The sequence below is a fragment of the Theobroma umbraticum genome, unplaced genomic scaffold (assembly GCF_002168275.2).
Source record: "Theobroma umbraticum cultivar Fairchild unplaced genomic scaffold, ASM216827v3 scaffold_30.0, whole genome shotgun sequence".
Lineage (NCBI taxonomy): Eukaryota > Viridiplantae > Streptophyta > Magnoliopsida > Malvales > Malvaceae > Theobroma > Theobroma umbraticum.
This window is the reverse complement of record NW_018397254.1, coordinates 9,426,970-9,444,165: the sequence shown is the minus strand read 5'-3', so window position 1 is coordinate 9,444,165 and position 17,196 is coordinate 9,426,970. Positions and strand designations below refer to the sequence as shown.

The 17,196-nt window shown below is 31.4% G+C and overlaps 3 protein-coding genes across 6 annotated transcripts; 2 read left to right on the top strand and 1 right to left on the bottom strand.

Annotated features, from left to right (window-relative positions):
- The first annotated feature begins 3,761 nt into the window (after positions 1–3,761).
- Positions 3,762–8,045, top strand: LOC110426055 (RNA-binding CRS1 / YhbY (CRM) domain protein). 3 transcript variants are annotated; one of them, XR_002446094.2, is made up of 6 exons: positions 3,762–3,944; positions 4,468–4,912; positions 5,195–5,596; positions 6,100–6,240; positions 6,753–7,170; positions 7,344–8,045. XR_002446094.2 is itself a non-coding variant. In XM_021441135.2 (6 exons), the coding sequence occupies exons 1-5, from the start codon at positions 3,886–3,888 to the stop codon at positions 7,141–7,143; spliced, it is 1,101 nt and encodes a 366-aa protein (XP_021296810.1). In that variant the 5' UTR covers positions 3,762–3,885; the 3' UTR covers positions 7,144–7,170; positions 7,344–8,044. The 3 variants fall into 3 exon arrangements, 2 of the variants coding, with proteins under 2 accessions (XP_021296810.1, XP_021296816.1); XM_021441135.2 differs by having other exon boundaries at positions 7,090–7,170; positions 7,344–8,044; XM_021441141.2 differs by lacking the exon at positions 6,753–7,170 and having other exon boundaries at positions 7,344–8,043.
- A 596-nt stretch (positions 8,046–8,641) lies between these two features.
- LOC110426078 (annexin Gh1-like) lies at positions 8,642–10,228 on the top strand. The gene is made up of 4 exons (XM_021441161.2): positions 8,642–8,760; positions 8,960–9,111; positions 9,196–9,414; positions 9,538–10,228. Exons 1-4 carry the CDS (start codon positions 8,646–8,648, stop codon positions 10,051–10,053), a joined length of 1,002 nt encoding a protein of 333 aa, XP_021296836.1. The 5' UTR covers positions 8,642–8,645; the 3' UTR covers positions 10,054–10,228.
- A 443-nt stretch (positions 10,229–10,671) lies between these two features.
- Positions 10,672–13,915, bottom strand: LOC110415783 (cAMP-regulated phosphoprotein 19-related protein). Of its 2 annotated transcripts, none has more exons than XM_021427505.2 (7): positions 13,757–13,915; positions 12,783–12,900; positions 12,595–12,657; positions 12,463–12,510; positions 12,278–12,331; positions 11,091–11,148; positions 10,672–10,975 (listed from the first exon to the last, which is right to left on the bottom strand). In XM_021427505.2, the coding sequence occupies exons 2-7, from the start codon at positions 12,873–12,875 to the stop codon at positions 10,932–10,934; spliced, it is 360 nt and encodes a 119-aa protein (XP_021283180.1). In that variant the 5' UTR covers positions 12,876–12,900; positions 13,757–13,915; the 3' UTR covers positions 10,672–10,931. The 2 variants fall into 2 exon arrangements, with proteins under 2 accessions (XP_021283180.1, XP_021283188.1); XM_021427513.2 differs by having other exon boundaries at positions 12,783–12,986; positions 13,757–13,908.
- Positions 13,916–17,196: the final 3,281 nt, after the last annotated feature.

The window sequence follows — 17,196 nt, the reverse complement described above, 5'->3', positions numbered from 1 at the left end:
AAATCTTTTAAAAATTTTCATATAGATATCGATATCAAGCGAGCTATAAAAATAGGCTATAACTACATCCATCAGATGCATTTCAAGCTTCTCATATATTGCCAAACTAATTAAATATTAAAATGTAATTGTATCTACTATAAGAGAATATGTCTCTTTATAATCAATACCAGGCTTTTAGGTAAAATCTTGTGTGACAAGTCGTGCTTTTATCTCATAATATCATTTTTCTCATTTTGTTTTCGCACAAATACATATTAATATCTCACTGATTTTACATCATTTAATATATAGACTACACGTTTAAAACTTTCATGTTTTACAAGTGAATTCAATTCTACTTTGATTGTGCCTTTCCACATTGACCAATCATTTCTATGTTTACATTCTTCAACAAATGTAAGTTCAAAATCCCCATTTTCTATCATAATATTGAACACTGCATTATATGCAAAAATATTATCAACGTTTGTATCATTCTGGTTTTATCTTTTTCCCGTTATGACATAATTTATTGAGATCTCTTCATTTTTATTGATTTCAGATACTTAAATTTCTTTTAGAGTTATGTCAAGGGTCTCTACTAGAGTTTTTATTTCCTCTTTTTGACCATCTTGAATATTTACTCTTTTCCTTTTTGAGGATTTTTATCTTTGAAATCAATTGATCTCCCACACTTCTGACGTGCCTTAAACTCATTAACAATAACAAATTATTTTACTGGGATATCAATTCTAACTAAAGTATTTGCATCTGATATACGAGATTTGGTTATTCTTTTTAGATTAGTGAATACATCTAACGCAACTGATTTGTTATATTTTGTAAATTAATTATCTTTTGGACTTCTTATTTACATTGATTTGTACGATGATCAAAATTAAATAATGATAATACATTTCAAGATATTTCCTTTTCTAACTACTTATTTTCTTCCCTTAATGTTGAAAAAATTGTTTCATCAAAATGACAATTAGCAAACATTGTCATGAATAAATCTCCTATTGAGAGTTCTAAATATTTAATTATAGATGGAGATTCATATCAAACATATATTCCTAACCTCCTTTGAGGACCCATCTTTGTGCATAATGGTAAAACAATTAGGATATATACAGCACATCCAAAAATTCTTAAATGAAAAATCTTTGACTCTTGATCATAAACCAATTATATATAGGAGAATTTATGATAACTTGTTAGCCTGATGCGTACAAGTACTGCTATATATAAAATGGCATGCCCCCTAAGTAAAAATGAAGAATTTAGTTTCCATAAGCAATGGCTTTACAATTAGTTGGAAATGTTTAATAAACAAATTATTAAAATCATAAAATATCTAAAGGATCCACATAATGGATATATAGATCCACATATATCACCTTGAATACGTTTAAAAACTGTAAGATATTTAGTCCCAACTTTAGTTAGTGATGGTCTCATAATTAATTTACCTTGAGAGCAATTAACACATGAAAATTCATTAGATGGAAAAATCTTTTGATTTTTCAATGGATAACCAAATGAATTTTTAATAATTTTTCACCACATTATTGATCCGAGATAGTCAAACCGATTATGCCAAACATTAAAATTATTAGTAAATTTCTAGTTACTATAACATGAGTTTCAATCATTGTAATTTTTATGTAATACATTCCAAAGGATAAAAGAGGTATTTTTTCCAATACACACTTTGTACTTGAGATAGAAGATATAATATAAAGGTATTCAGTGCCTCTTTCATTTATCATCTCAACATGATATCCGTTTAAACGAATATATTTAAAACTTAATAAATATCTTCAAAATTTAGTAGAAAATAATACATATTTTATTATAAACTTTATTGCTCTAAATAGTGAAATAGTGGCTCTTTCGGAGCTTTTAATTAATCTTGTACTACCAGATATTATATTCACATTAACTTCTTCTATTGTTAAGCGAAAAAAATATTTTTTTTCTTTAAATATAGTGTGCATTGTAAAACTCTCTATTAAACATATATTTTCATTATTAATATTAGATCTAACTAGATGAATATCCATATTTTCTTCAATAAAATGAGATGTATAGTAAAAAACTTCCAAGTTAACATAAAAGAATATTAAATATAAAATTTATTATTAAAACACATAAAAAAAATCTTCTTAATAAACTTATACCAAAACACATCAACAAACTATTTAAGAAATTTTATTTTTGGATTTCTATAACCAATCAGATAATCAATTCATCTTTCAAAGTTGGCAAAAAAAAATCAACAATATTTAAATGTGTTATATCAACTTGACTATCATCAAGAACAAAATTTGTTTCGATATGTTTTCTTTTATCTTTCAATCATGCTTGATAAAGTTCAAATATATTATATCAACTTGGCTATTATTTTGAACAAAATTTGTTTCGATATTTTTTCATTTATCTTTTAGTGATACTTAATAAAATTCAACAAAATTCAATAAGATGTTTTGACCTATGGCAAGTATGTTACCAATGACCCATAACAAACATTTTCTATATTCTTTTTATTTTGTCCATTTTTATCTTTTTCTTATATATCTTCATTATTCATCTATTTCTGGTGGTTAAATGTGTTCTTACTATTAGAATAATTATTAAAATAACCACCATGATATCAATAATTATAGCGACCTATTCCACGTTCACAGCTTTAATTATTAAATAATGTCTCAAATGATATCGCATTCACTTCAATGAATGGACGAGATTTATGATCTTTTACTAGTAGCTCGTTATTTTGTTCAACCACAGAATAACATGAAATCAAAACCAAATGCATTTTCAGATTACCCGAAGTATAATATTTTTCACTAGTTACAAAATCAATATCATACAAAGCCAATTATCATACAAAGTCAATTTAATATGTAAAATCTCATAGTATCAAAGATGGTTTTACATATGTTAAGTAAAATCATAGTCAAAATTTAGTAAATAAATCATACATTGAGCAAAGAGATAATATACATTTATGCATGGTCAATTCGATTTAATAAATCAATGGATAAAAAATGATGCATACTACATCATAGAAATTCACATCCAATTTAATAAATTAAGGGATAAAATATAATATATATATATATATATTACATGCAGTAAATTCATATTAAAATTGATTTTTAGATAATGAAAACACCAAAAAGATATTAAATCATTTACTTAGATTTGCTAAAATCAAAAATCAAATACCAACAGTTGAAATACTTTTTAAAACTTGAAAGAATTGAAATTTCGACTTTGAGATGACCATTGAAATCTTCTGAAGAATTAAAGAATTGTGTTGACAACGTATTATAAAATATAAACTAAAAAAATAACTTTAAAAAAAATAACCATATATAAAGAAAGTATTTACAGAAGTATTGAAATATGTATTACAAATGAAAAGAGAGATCTATTTATAGACTAATAACTAAGATAGAATTAACAAAATAAAAATAATACTAAGAGATTAGATTGATAGATTAAATTTTAATCTTAATCTAATCTAATTTACATTTAAATCTAAATATATATAACAAAATAGATATTTACACATAGATATACTTATTACAAAATCCAAAAATAAAAAATTTGATAAAAGTGAAATTTATTTAACTCCTACTATTAGTCTTGATTTTCAATAACAGAAAACATCCATTTCCGTTTCGCTAATAATTTCCCGCTGATTAATAGAGTGGGCCTGTTTGGGCCTTTCATTTCTTTGTAGAACAAGGCAGTGGTAGGCCGAAAGACCAAAATCTTGATCTGCGCGGAGCTCATTGCCTTCGTTCTCGGTTAAAACAATGAGTAGCATCTGAGTCTGTGAGAGCTTGGTTTAAATTTTCAAAATACAAATTTGATTTTGTGGGAAAATAAATGGCATCCATTGCTTCAATTCGAGAAATTACCCGTCGATTTCCGTCCGCTATCAAGAGGTTTGCTCCGTTTTTTCCTTTTCTTTTTAGTTTTCTCATCTTTGTTGCGGTTTAATTTCTTTTACCAATTATTACTATCAATTCGAGAGCCCAGAAACTATATGAATTTGAAGGAAAAAGAACATTTTGATTCTCAAGTTTTTGTCAGTTTTTCATTTCTGATGATTTTCTGAGAGCTCGTATCTGAAAGCTCCTAGTTGGACTATACTTCGGTGCTAATATTTACATGAAAATTTTCTTTTCTTTGCTGCTATTAACAGACAAAAGAGAAGAATTTTGCAAATCTAAGTAAAGTTATGTCCTTTATTGACATTGACAAGAGACGTAGCTCCTGGGGTTTATGGATGGACTATGATAAAACTCCTGTTTTCAGGAGTCTTTTGGCTTTTGCTTCTAAAGATGTCTGCGAAAAAGAAATACCATGTTTATAATACGACATTTCCTTGAAATAGAAATTTGGAACTGTATCTGTCATATTGAAGGACGTTGATGACAGATGTTCTTTTTTTTTTTTTAATTGCAGGGATTGTTTACTCAGGTTATGTTGTTTTGTTCGAAATGAGTCCTTTCTGTCTAGACAATGCCTTAATTGCATCACATTTGCAAACCAGAGAAGCTACAAGGCTGTGAGGCTGTCATTACCTGCTCCACATGTAGCCTCTCCTTTTGATTTTTCATTGCTATCAGAGCGAAACATATTTTGGCATCAGAACATTCTTTGCAAATGGCTATGTGCAAGAAATATGAGTAATGCATCAGTTGAGCTGAAAACAGATGAGGATGTTATCAGGTTTTCTTTTAGTAAGTCACTAGGTAGAGTTGGTTCTACATATGGCAAGGGGACGGCCAAAAGACACAAAATGTCTAAAAAGGCCAAACTCAATGAACTTCGTTTCTATCGTCTGAAGGCCAAAAAGAAGATGAACTCACCAAATCCAGAAGTTAGGATTAGATATAAACTTGAAAAGGTTAGATAGCTTCTTGTTTTAACTATAGTATATCTTTTGATTAAGAATTCTGTATCCTTTTGTTGGATCTGAGCTTTTCTGGTAACCTCACTAGTAAAGGAGAATGTTGTGATTGTGATATATAGCATGTGGAGGCCATTTTGGCATTTCTTCTTTTTCCTCTCTCTCTCTCTCTCTCTCTCTTGCTCTCTTTCTTCATGTTCATCTGAATTATTTAATAATCTGAACCTTTTTCCAAAAATTATTAGTTTGACTATTATCTTTATAAGCACTTCTCCTCAGGCCAAAAGAAAGGAAGCTTGGTTGGTTGAAAAGTTGATAAAATATGAGGTTCCCAGGGCCCCAGCCGAAGCATATGATCCTGAAATTTTAACTGAGGAAGAGAGACACTACCTAAAGCGTACTGGTGAGAAGAAAAAGAATTATGTTCAAGTTGGAAGACGAGGAGTATTTGGCGGTGTTGTTCTCAATATGCATCTCCATTGGAAAAATCATGAAACTGTAAAGGTCACTTGCAAGCCTTGCAAGCCAGGGCAGGTTCATGAATATGCTGAAGAACTTGCTCGACTTAGCAAAGGCATTGTGATTGACATAAAACCTAACAATGCTATAATATTCTATCGAGGAAAGAATTATGTGCAGCCAAAAATTATGTCTCCACCAGATACCCTATCTAAAAACAAAGTAATTTTTTTGCCTTTCTTTGATAATCTGTTTGTTACTTGTATATTAGAAATTTCTGAAATCTCCCTCCTTGAGAATTAAGTAGTGGTATTCTTTGTGTTTCACTTGTTTTAGTTCATCTGTGCTTGCATCAGCTCATGTAGCTACTAATGCATTGGGTCCTTTTTTTATCTGCATGTACTAAACAAGGGCTAGTTGGGCTCATTATGTGTTTGTAGAAACTTGATGCTTTAATGTTTATGACTGGAATTTAGGGCTGGTCTAGCAGCTTGGGACTTGTAATAGTTGGGGGTTTGTTTGTGCTACCATGGAAAGCACTTTATAGTTCTGCGCTCATTGTAATATATCTAAAGGTTTCACTCTTTATGAAGTTGTTTTCTGTTAAAAAGAATGCTGTAGCTTCTTCGTAGATGATTCTTTAGAGGGAGTTCAATTGTTCATCCCTCTTTTATTTCAATACATGATGTCAATATAATATTTCTTTTCCTATTCAAATATTGCAGGCTTTGGAAAAATACAAATACGAACAATCCCTTGATCATACAAGTAATTTCATTGAGAAGTTGGAGAAGGAGCTGGAAGAGTATCTCGAGCATAAAGCTCGATATAAGAAGGGAAAAGAGAGTGCACCACAGGATTTCCTGGTAATATGACAGCATGAATTACAAATAATTGCCAAATTTCAGTTTCCTGAAAGTGTGATTATGAGTAGGTATAGTTGCTAAGTATTGTATGTTGCTGCAGTTATATATTGAAAATCCCTATTGAAAGATACCTGATCTGAATATATGTGCATGGCATCTATCTGGTTGTGTTGTATGGGGACAAGTGATACCTTCTTTTTTCTGTGTTATTGTTATTGGTGAAACTTGGTAACAATCAGGGATAAAGATCTTAGAATATTGCAAATGATGACCTCAAAAAATTGTTTCAGTTTCTTTAAAAAGAACAAGAAAAACAGTAAATGGTTGCAAAACATACCTGCAATTTAAATGGATGTTGCATATCCTTGTCAAATACACAAGTTTGGAGGTTTTCAAGATTTAAATTAGAAGTTTCTCAAATATATATAAATTAGAAATGCACTGCCGGGATCATGATCTTTGAAGACTTCATCATAAAATTGATCAGTAACTTAGTTCTTTCTGTGTTGAAGCTAAGAACATACTGGCTGAACCTGCCTTGAAGCGTATGCAATGACGTGGTCAGCAAAAATGCACTGTTTGGGAGACAATGGTTTTGCATTGTCATTAAGTATCTTTTAGTTCTCATTCTCAGGAGACATGTTGCATGCCAATTCAAAGAGACTTGTTTAGTTTACTCATTTATTAGTGACCAATGCCATGTGCTATTTACATGGAGCCACTATTTATATTGACTAAAGAACCATGAAATTCTACACCTACAGTTACTGCCAAAGGCTTATTGGTTTCTCTTTGCTTTGACTGCAAATGTGAGGAAAATGGTTGAGCTTATGGATTCTATTCTTCTAGATTATGACTCCTGGTGGTGTTGTCTCATTGGCCTTTGGTATCAGCCGGGGCTGAAATCTGTCAAGATATTCTCTTCTTCTGGTTGGTTGTTTTTCTTTAACTTGTCTGGTGTAGATTATAGCTCCCGTAAATTGTTTCGAATGTAATTGATATATTAATGATGTATAAAGGTTAATGATTACAAGAACCATGAATCTGTTTATTCAGCTCAATGCCTTTTGTTCTTTGATCAAGGCTTGTCTATTTTGATGCAGGATGATAATGGATGCAACCCAACTTTGAGTTAAATAGTCATCTTCTTGGCTGGATGATACTGAGTGGCTGAAAGGATGATTGTGGTTTATTTGGGTCCATGAGATTAGACACATTACACAAGCGCTAAGCATTTGATCAACTACATCAAATGCATGTGAGCGTGCAGGCGTGAAATACGCTAATCCTGGCTACAGGTGGCTTTCATTGCCATTGGAATTATATCTGATGATAGTTGCTGGACACACCACTTGATTTGGGAACCTCCCAATTGCATCAGTGCACTGCTTTTAGATGGTCTAACAACTGAGAACCAGCCATGGGTAAGGAAAAGCCCCTTATATCTGACATCTAAGAACCTCTTCCATCTTGTTTACGCATTGTACAAATTGAAATAAACAATTTTGTATATGGATTATTGAAATCATCTTCTCAGTCGCTGCTGTAAGAGTGCTTTTTTGTGAAGCTTTTCCCAGTGTAGTTATAAATAAGGTGGCTGAAAGAGCAGGATGCACTAAGGATGATTATAAATTTTTTTTTTTCTGAATAATCTTTTACGCTGTTGTTCCATCATAGAAAGCTTTCACCCATGGTGCTGTGCAATTAAGTGTAAAGCTTTGTTAACCTTTTGACATTTTATATTTTCAATTTAATGAAGTTGTAGCTTCACCATGATTTCGACCCAAGTTGGTGCTGAATTTTTTCTTACCTAATTGCTCTTTTACTTGTAGTGCTTTGTGTCATGCGCTCTGCATCGACCAGATTTTCTTGATTTCTCTATGAATTCATTGAATCAACCCCAGTAGTAACTCCTCAATTGCAGGGGATTAAAGAGAAATCCTTTCCATCCATTTTTCTCTAAATTTAAATATTATCAAATAGACAAGAGAAAAATCCATTACCAGTCAAGTCATTTCAGGATGTATGGAATCAATGAATGAGCCGCAATGTGTGATGAGCACCAAGCAAGAAGCCTTCTTTCACCCTAAAAAGACTGATAAAACAGCATGTAACATTTGATATCGTTGAGAGTTGTTCACAACAAAAAGATACTCTTTGACTTTTGCTTCCATTAATCATAACAAAGTGCAAGTCAGCGGTAAAGGAAGTAAGCTGGCACGAGAAAGTGAAGGGTAGCAAAAGGAGTATGGTTGATATTGGAATTGAGTATATGTTCCTTCCTGTTGTTCCTCCACTTTGGACGTGGTTATTGCTTTCTCCCCCGCTTTCTTTCTCTGTAAGCCAAAAGCGGAACCAAACTTAATTATTCCTCGCAAACAAATTAGCCCTATAAAAATGGTCTCATGGCGTCTTCTTCTCTTGCATACTCGGAAGCCTCTCTTGAGATGGGCAGTAGTTCCACTCAAACCTCCAGACAGTATGAGCAAGATTGCCACATCCTTCACTGTTACTTCTCTGGTATTCGACCTTTTTTTGGTTTTTTTTGCTTTTCCTCTGGCTGTTTGTTGTAAGGACACACCGGCTTTAGTTGTCACGGGAACAAAAATAATTGTGTAGAGAACCCCATTGCATCTGCAACAAACACACAAATTATGTTACTATAATCTTACAATTCTTGACTCTTATCATGTTGTTCTCAATATAAATTATTTAACAGGCAATGGAGCAATCAGCAACCAAAAACTTGTTCAAATTTTTGTCAATAGAGACTCAAATACGCTCAAGCTTCTCCGCCAGACTTACAGTGTTCGATATGGCCGAGATCTTCTTCAGTTCATGTCAAATGCTCAGAGGAATAACTCCCTTGCTGTAAGTATAACTCCCAAGTTACTCCAAAAGTTGCATGCGTTTGGATGATTTGGCTGTGCTGATAGAGGCATGCCATTGGTGTAGAGGATAGCTTATCTCCGCATGGTTGAACCACATGAACGCGATGCTCAGATGATAAGGCATTCGTTGTTCGGAGGGAGTCTAAACCTCAATATCATCATTGAGGTGGCTTGCACCAGACCATCTTCAGAGCTGCTACAAATCAAGCATGCCTACCAAAGTCGATATAATTCTGACCTTGAAAAGGATTTAACAATGAGAGTCAATGGTGGATTCAAAGAGGTAACTTTTAGGTGCTAGCTATCTCAAAATTGACTCATTTTTGTTTGTATCATTGTGAATTTGTTATGGCCTCTAGAAGACTAGAACTATTGTTTTTTCCTTCTGCTTTTTCTCTGTGCTTAGATTCTGCTGGCTGTTCTGAAGTCGTGTCGCAATTATGGATGTAAAGCAGACATGAGCCTGGCCATGTGTGATGCCAAGACTCTGTATGAAGCTATGGAAAGTGGGAAAAGCATAGATCAGAAGACAATAACTTCAGTTCTGAGTCAAAGGAACATTGGGCAAGTAAGAGCCATACTAAGCTCCTACAAGCAGCTGTATGGCCATGAATTCGGCAAGTCGATTAAGAGAAGCAAATGTGGGCAATTTGGGAAGGAACTTCGGGTCGTAATACGGTGTATCCAACATCCCGAGAAGTTTTTTGCAAAACAACTGAGGATGAAAAATGCGGATGGTCGAGAGATTCTGATTCGAACAGTAGTTACCAGGTCGGGGATAGATATCAAAGGGATAAACAGAGCTTTTGTAGCTAAAACAGGCAGCTCTCTGGAAAACCTTGTTATGCGGGAATTTAACAACAGTAAGGACAAGACAAACGACATTGTAGTCGGTATCTTGGTCGGGCTTATCAAAGGTTGAATATGAAGCAGGAATCATGGCAGATTTGGTTCATAAATAATTGACTTGTTTATACAAATAAAGATGGCATCATGGTTTCTAATTTAAATTCCTTGTAATTATGCATTGGATTTGTAGTTGTTAAGGGAAGCTTCTTGCGCCATGCATAAACCAAGATTCATGTCTGCACGTCCTTGGTGAGTACATGTATAAACAAGATTCGAAAGGGTATATGCCCTTATGATCTGTATTCACTTTTTTCCTTACCTTATCTATTCTTTTTCTCTACTTTTGAAATAGAGTTCTTGTAATCATAAGCAGCTTGATCACTTCCTCACTTATCTGAGCTGGCAACGTTAGGCTCTCATTTAGTAAGGTACAGACAAATCTAGAAGAGATCATTACTAGGAAAAAGCCTTTTGCAAAAACAGGCTAAGCTTTGGATGAGGTGACAACGCAGACAGGTAGTTTTTATGAACCTTTCAAGTGGCTAAATACCGGCGATTGGACTACCTTAGAATATTACCAGGAAAACGATTTAGCTTTAATTACTAAGTAAACATGTAACGACTGGCTCAGTCTCGATGGGACAATGAAGCGAACCCAACAGATGGGAGCAACTAGCAAGCAATGAGAAGACACGGGGAAACTTCGTTTTTTAAGTGGTTGACTTATATCACGAAGAATAATGTTCCACATCATAAAACCCTTGGAACAATAGACAGTTCAGTCCCACAATTCTCAACTGCATAAATGTTGTAACTCGTCGAACTTAACTAAGACCAAAGCACCTTCACCAAGTTTATTCACGGGAACAATTGAAAATTACTCATTACCTATCTAGGTATTAGAATAACAACCAATAGTCCTCACAATATCAGAAGATTACGGGCAGTTTCTCATTCATTGACAGTCCCATCCTCTGGTTGAGTGCTCCCTCCATCTACATAATGGCATGATCAATTGAAATGATTATGTAGCAGCAAAAAAACAGGAGAATGTTGATGCAAAAAGAACATTTATCTCTAGGAGTTTGCTATGTCAATAACTAGGCATACCTTCACCATCCGCTGGGGCATAAGGAGACTTCCTATATCGTGTTTGTTGCTGTGTGGGCTAAAACACAGAGCAAAAATAATAAAATCATAAGCATCTTAAGAGAACTAAATAAATGTGTGAAAATAACTAATTCAGAGGAAACAAAAGAAGGATGTATGAACTATATGATTCATCACTATGATCCTAGAATCTAGACCATGTCAATATGAAGCTAATTCTTAAAGAAAATCAAAGACGCATCAAATCAGAAAATATTCAGCAGCCTTTACAAACACACATCGGAAAAATATTTTACAGGAAGAAAGCTGAACTGAGATGAATTTGTCATCCTCAAAACCCCTTTTTTCTCTCTTCCCCAAAAGTAAAGGGTCCAAAATTACAAACATGAACTGCAAAAAAGTTTCACTACAATGTCATTCTCGATACATCTTATATCAGAAGCCATAAGTTTTGCCCTTCAGAAAAACCTTCAGACAGATACTCAGCATAAAATACATGTCAAATTACTTATGTAGATGAAACAAGCTATAGAATTGTGTCAATATAGCACCAAAATAAACAATCCAAGGTAGTTGATGTATGTTAAAATTTAGGTCCTGTTAATGCAAATGCTAGATTATAAGACGTTTTTACATCATCTTCCCTTTCCCAACATAAATATAAAGCAAGTGAATTATAGAACCCAACGGAACACAATTGTTTGTCAACCTTTTATCGTTTGACAAAAATAAGCCACTTTGCTCCAGTAGTTAATGGCCTTAGTGGATCTACAATTGCAATACCTTTTGCTCCTCCAGACATGTAAAAGTTCTAGTAAAGCCAGTTCCCTATACTTTGATCCAATTGAGAGGCCTATGTGTGACCAAATTAAAGAGTCTGAATAAAGTAGATCATGTTGATTTAAACTTTTGACCGATTAGAGAATCCGACAAAAGTGGACTAGATTGATTTAAGTTTTCCTTTATAAAGTCTCATCCTGCAGCATTAGCAAAGGACAAGCTAGTCTATTGCTCTCACCCATCAGAGGAATTTACTACAATTCTTAAAATACATATTCAAGGTACAAAATTCTCAACATATGTTATCCACCAAATCTCGACCAAAATACGTTGTTCAAGGCAGTCAAATCTCATTACAAAAGAAGGGAATACTAAGGTAAACATGTTTACAAGAGTTAAATTAATACCTGCAGTTTGGGCCGGAGGGCTTCAAGTGGTCCTTTGGGCTTCTCAACACCTTGCTGTTAGTATCCAAGAACATAAAAAAATCGGAAACTTCAGCTTACTCTGGATTCATTAGCCTTGCCAAGCTAAAATAACACAAAAATAAAAACATAAAGATTAGTTGGGCAGGAGGGAATCTTTGAAGTACCTTTCCAAGTGCCCAATCAGCAGAATCAAAGTAGGCACGTTCATGGTCCTAGAAATCCAAATGAAAAACTTAGATAAGAATCATGCACAAAGCACGAAACCAAAAACATTACAATTTTCCCACAGAAATTACCTTCGAAATGAGTGGTGGTTTCTTGGGCATGATCCCTCCATATTTTTTCTTTATAACTGCCTCCTAAATAGACAAAAAAGACAGATCACTTCAACTGTAAGAGCTCCAGAGAAACAATATATATCCAGTACATTGCTAAGATCTTTAATCAATCAGTATCCCACAGTGAAGCAAGATAAGAACACGACCTCCTCTTGAGATGATGGCATGGATTTTCCAGACTCCTGTGTGACATTTACATCTACTTGTTCTTGCTCCTTGACATGCTCCATGCCTGACATTAGTTCCTTGCCCAACTAATAGCAGCTGCAGTAGCAAACAAGTGATTTGCATAAAAACTTCAGCAATGCGTACACTTTGACAGAGGATTTGGACCATAAAAGAAACTTCACCTGTTCCCATTTATATAGGGTTGGCAACGTAGAATAAGAATATAAATCTTAGTAAAACTGGGGGAAAATATCAGCCAAAAGGCTAAGGCACAAGCATGGGCAGCTTAAGTTAATGCATACTCTACTCAATATCAATTATTAGAATAACCATTTAAGCATTGGGCAACCGGCAACTCTTAGTTAACAAGCACTCAATGACAATTAAAGGAGATCACTTCACATTCACATTCAAAAAATGAGACAACGGAATCAAATTCAAAGAAAAAATTGTTGAGAAAAAACTGTATTCATTCAAAGAATTACTAACTTTCCAGGCTTGAAAAATACAAGTATCTCTAAGTATTACTTCTTGATGCATATACGTTATAAATCAAAAGCACTTATATAATTGAAATTATAATGAAAATCCCAAATGCCATATATTTACAATTTATAATTCACGCCAGAAATGAACAGCAGAAAATCATTACATTAAAATCCACATATGCTAGTAATAAAAAAAAAACACTAACAATTAAATTTAATTAATTTGACACAAACGAAATGAGATCCGTGCTTAAGCTAGCAAAATGAATTAAAAACCTAGTCAGATCGACACCTAATTGCCAATCAAACCAAAATTTATTTTCTAACTAATCAAAAAAGCCTACTGAAAAAACCAAAACCCTAGGTGCTAGTAGATTTAACAAAATCATAAGCAAATAAATGAGAATAAATTTTTGTAAAATTTAAAGATCAGGCAAAATTGGGAGATGACAAAGATAGGGTACCTGAATGATAACCACTCTGCGGAGATCGGAAATTCAAAGAAAAAGGTTTTCCCCAAGCCGTTTGATAAATATAAATATAAAAATATTTTTTGTGTAGTTGAAATTTTCGGTGGAGTTCTTTTGTTTTAAGGGAATTATGATAAGGGCATTGACTTTTTAGATTCTTCTATTTTTGGCACGACTGTTTGTTTCGAATTACTCACCGAACTGCACAATTGATCGTTTCGGGTTGTCTTTTGGGATTCAGATCAGGGGTGGCTAATTAAAGGGTAAATTCTACTCAAGTCCTTATATTTTGTACATAATTTAGATTGAATCCAATAGTTTAGAAATTGGGCAACTTGTCTCAAAAAATCAAATTAGTGCATCTAATAACTCTTGTCGTTAAAGCAATGTCATGATAATTTTTAAAGTAATCATATGTGTATCACATGATACTATAATAATCTTCATTTATTTAATTAAAAAAAAGGAAACTGTCGAACTTACAGTTAAAAGAGGAAATTTGCCCATCAAATCCTCAAGAAAGTTGAATTGATCTGCAACCTCTTCCCAAAATTGCTTAGGTCTTCTTGCTTGTGTTCTATTTAGCTAAAAATGAAGAAAATAAAAGGTGGAAATATGAGATTTTGATTAAGTGGAATTTAAGATATCAAAAGTTTATTCATCAAAAAAAAAAATCGAAATACAAGTGAATACTGGGAAAAAACAAGGACAATGTTGTGAACTTATTGAAAACAAAAGTAAGTTAGTTGTGAGTAGTTTAGTAATTGCCTAATTTATGTTAAGGGCATTTGTGTTTTTGGAATGATTATTTAGTTCTCAAATTAATGAATTCAATTTGAATTATGTTCAAAACTCAAGGACTTGAGTGAAATTTACCCTTAATTAAGGACTATGTGAAATTTTTTAAGTTAAGATACCTCTATCTTCTTAAATTTTAATCAAAATTTTAAATGTTTATTTTTAAAATAGACAATCGACTCTAAAAAAAAATCTTTCACTGGACACATTAACCAACCATTAGGGTTTTTATTAATTTGATGACATTATCATATATTAAAATTATAATTTTATTTTTTATTATTTTTAAAAATTATTATTATATAATTTTTATTAATTTAAAAAAATTAAAAAAACAATAAATCTGTGCTCCCAAAAAAGGGAGCATAGGGAGAAAGGAGCACCGAGATCTAGCGCTCCCCTCCCGAACGTTGCTCCCTTATCTCGGGGAGCATTGATTGGTGCTCTTTATATATATATTTTTAAAAAATATAATAATAATTTTTTAAAATTAATAAAAAAATGATATTTTAATTTGTTTTATAATCTCTATTAATGGTGTTTGCATTCTCGAGATGGAATGTCTATTTCAAAAATTAATGAACTTATTTGAAATTTTTATTAAAACTTAGAGTGAGAATATTTTATCTAAATTTTTAGTATATTTGTATGGCAATTCAAATCGAAAATTACTCACCTTTATATTAAGAAAAAAACAAACATTTAAAATCTAATTAGTATTAAAACTTGCAAACTGCTCTTTGTTGTTTACACTGATTTGAGTTGTAATAAAACGTCACAGTTTTTATTCTAGATTTTATCTTAATGGAAGAAAATTTTTAATTACGATTATTATGGTCTAAAAATTTACTTAACCTTTTAGTTTTGCAATAAAAGGACCAGTCTTATTTCCTTTTACATGCAAATGCATCTGAATAGTAATTTCATTTTCATAAAAACTATAATTTAGTATGCATAGTATCTAGTAAATATTGATTACTAAAAATAGAGACTTTAAAGACTTAAATAAGAACAATTTGGAATAATAGAAATATTGTAATTTGTCAAATTCTATAGACATAATATCTAAAAAAAATTTAAACTATTTAATTTTTATTTTTTATTATATTTAATCTAATTTTTATATTTTTATTTTAAATCAAATAAATTTTTATAATTAACTATTACTAACAATTATTAGTTAAAACATCATTTATCATTTTATATCATATTATATTATGTGATATGTTGACATGTTATAATGAATAATAATATACAGATTGATATGATATAATAACATGATTACGTAGTATTTTCATCTTCCACGTAAACGTCATATGAACTAAAAAATAACAAATAATGTTATAACTAATGACAATTAACTAATTTAAGTCATAAAAATTTATTTTGTCAAAATAAAAATATACATATTTGATTAAGTTACAAAAAATAAAAATTTATTTTAAAATTTTTGAAATAAATTATAAATTTCTTTAAGCATCCACTCAAAAAATCCAATGATACTTTTAATTGTTATGAACTAATTTAAAAAGGAAAAAAAGTAAAAGCAAAAGGTGAGGTTTATAAATAATACCCATTATTATTTAATTTAATCGTGCTTGAAAAGCAGTAAATATTTTTGAAAATGTTGGCGAATTAACCAATCGGGTTAGACTGGATTTGTTACTCCCACTGGTAATTCATTCATCGCTGAGGTTCTTGTTTCTTGTCGCTAGGATTTGCCTCTTTCTTAGTGCACTTTATGCATAAATATTGAAAAAAGAATTGTCATATAAATCTTATATTATTGAAAAATTGTATATTTATAGAAAACCTTAAATTATATTTGTTACAGAGGTAAATGATGTCACAATTCAAGAGTTCAGACAAATATAGGCAGGCTACACAAGTCCATAGATAACAACTGTAGCCCAGACAAACCAAATAATACGTTTAGCCCGCGCATGTAATTTGATTTAAATTTTGAGATTTAATTATATATATTTAAATTTAAATTATGTTATATTAAGATTAAGATTTTAATTTAATTTGAATAATTTTTTCAAATTAAATCTCTTATCATTATTCTCATCTTATAACTTAATTTTATCTAACAAGAGGGATTATCACCCTATAAATACTAATGCTTTCCAAAGAAAACCAAATCATTCTATTTCTCAAAAACTTTCTCTTTCATTATTTTGAGGGTTTTAAAACTTACCTCAGCTTTATCTTAAGCTTGATATAATTTTAATTAAACATTATAATATAATTAACTAATAATATTATATTATAATTTTCATTAAATAATTTAATAATTATTTGTTAAAATTAATGTGAAATACAAAAAAAAAAGAGAAAAACATATTAACTTACTTTGATATTAGTTTTAATTAAATACTCTCATTAAAACACAAAAGCAAGCTTTGAATGTGAAAAAAAAAGAGACATAGTGATAATAAAATTTATTTAGTGTTATAAATATATGTAAATATCCATTATATTTCATCATATCTAATTTATCTTTTTAAATTTAATTTACCTCATCATATCCAATGCATATATTTATGTGAGTACACTATTATCTTCTGTATCTATTTAGTATATGTACATTCTTATCTACTAAGTTCATCATCTTTATTTATGTAAATTCATTC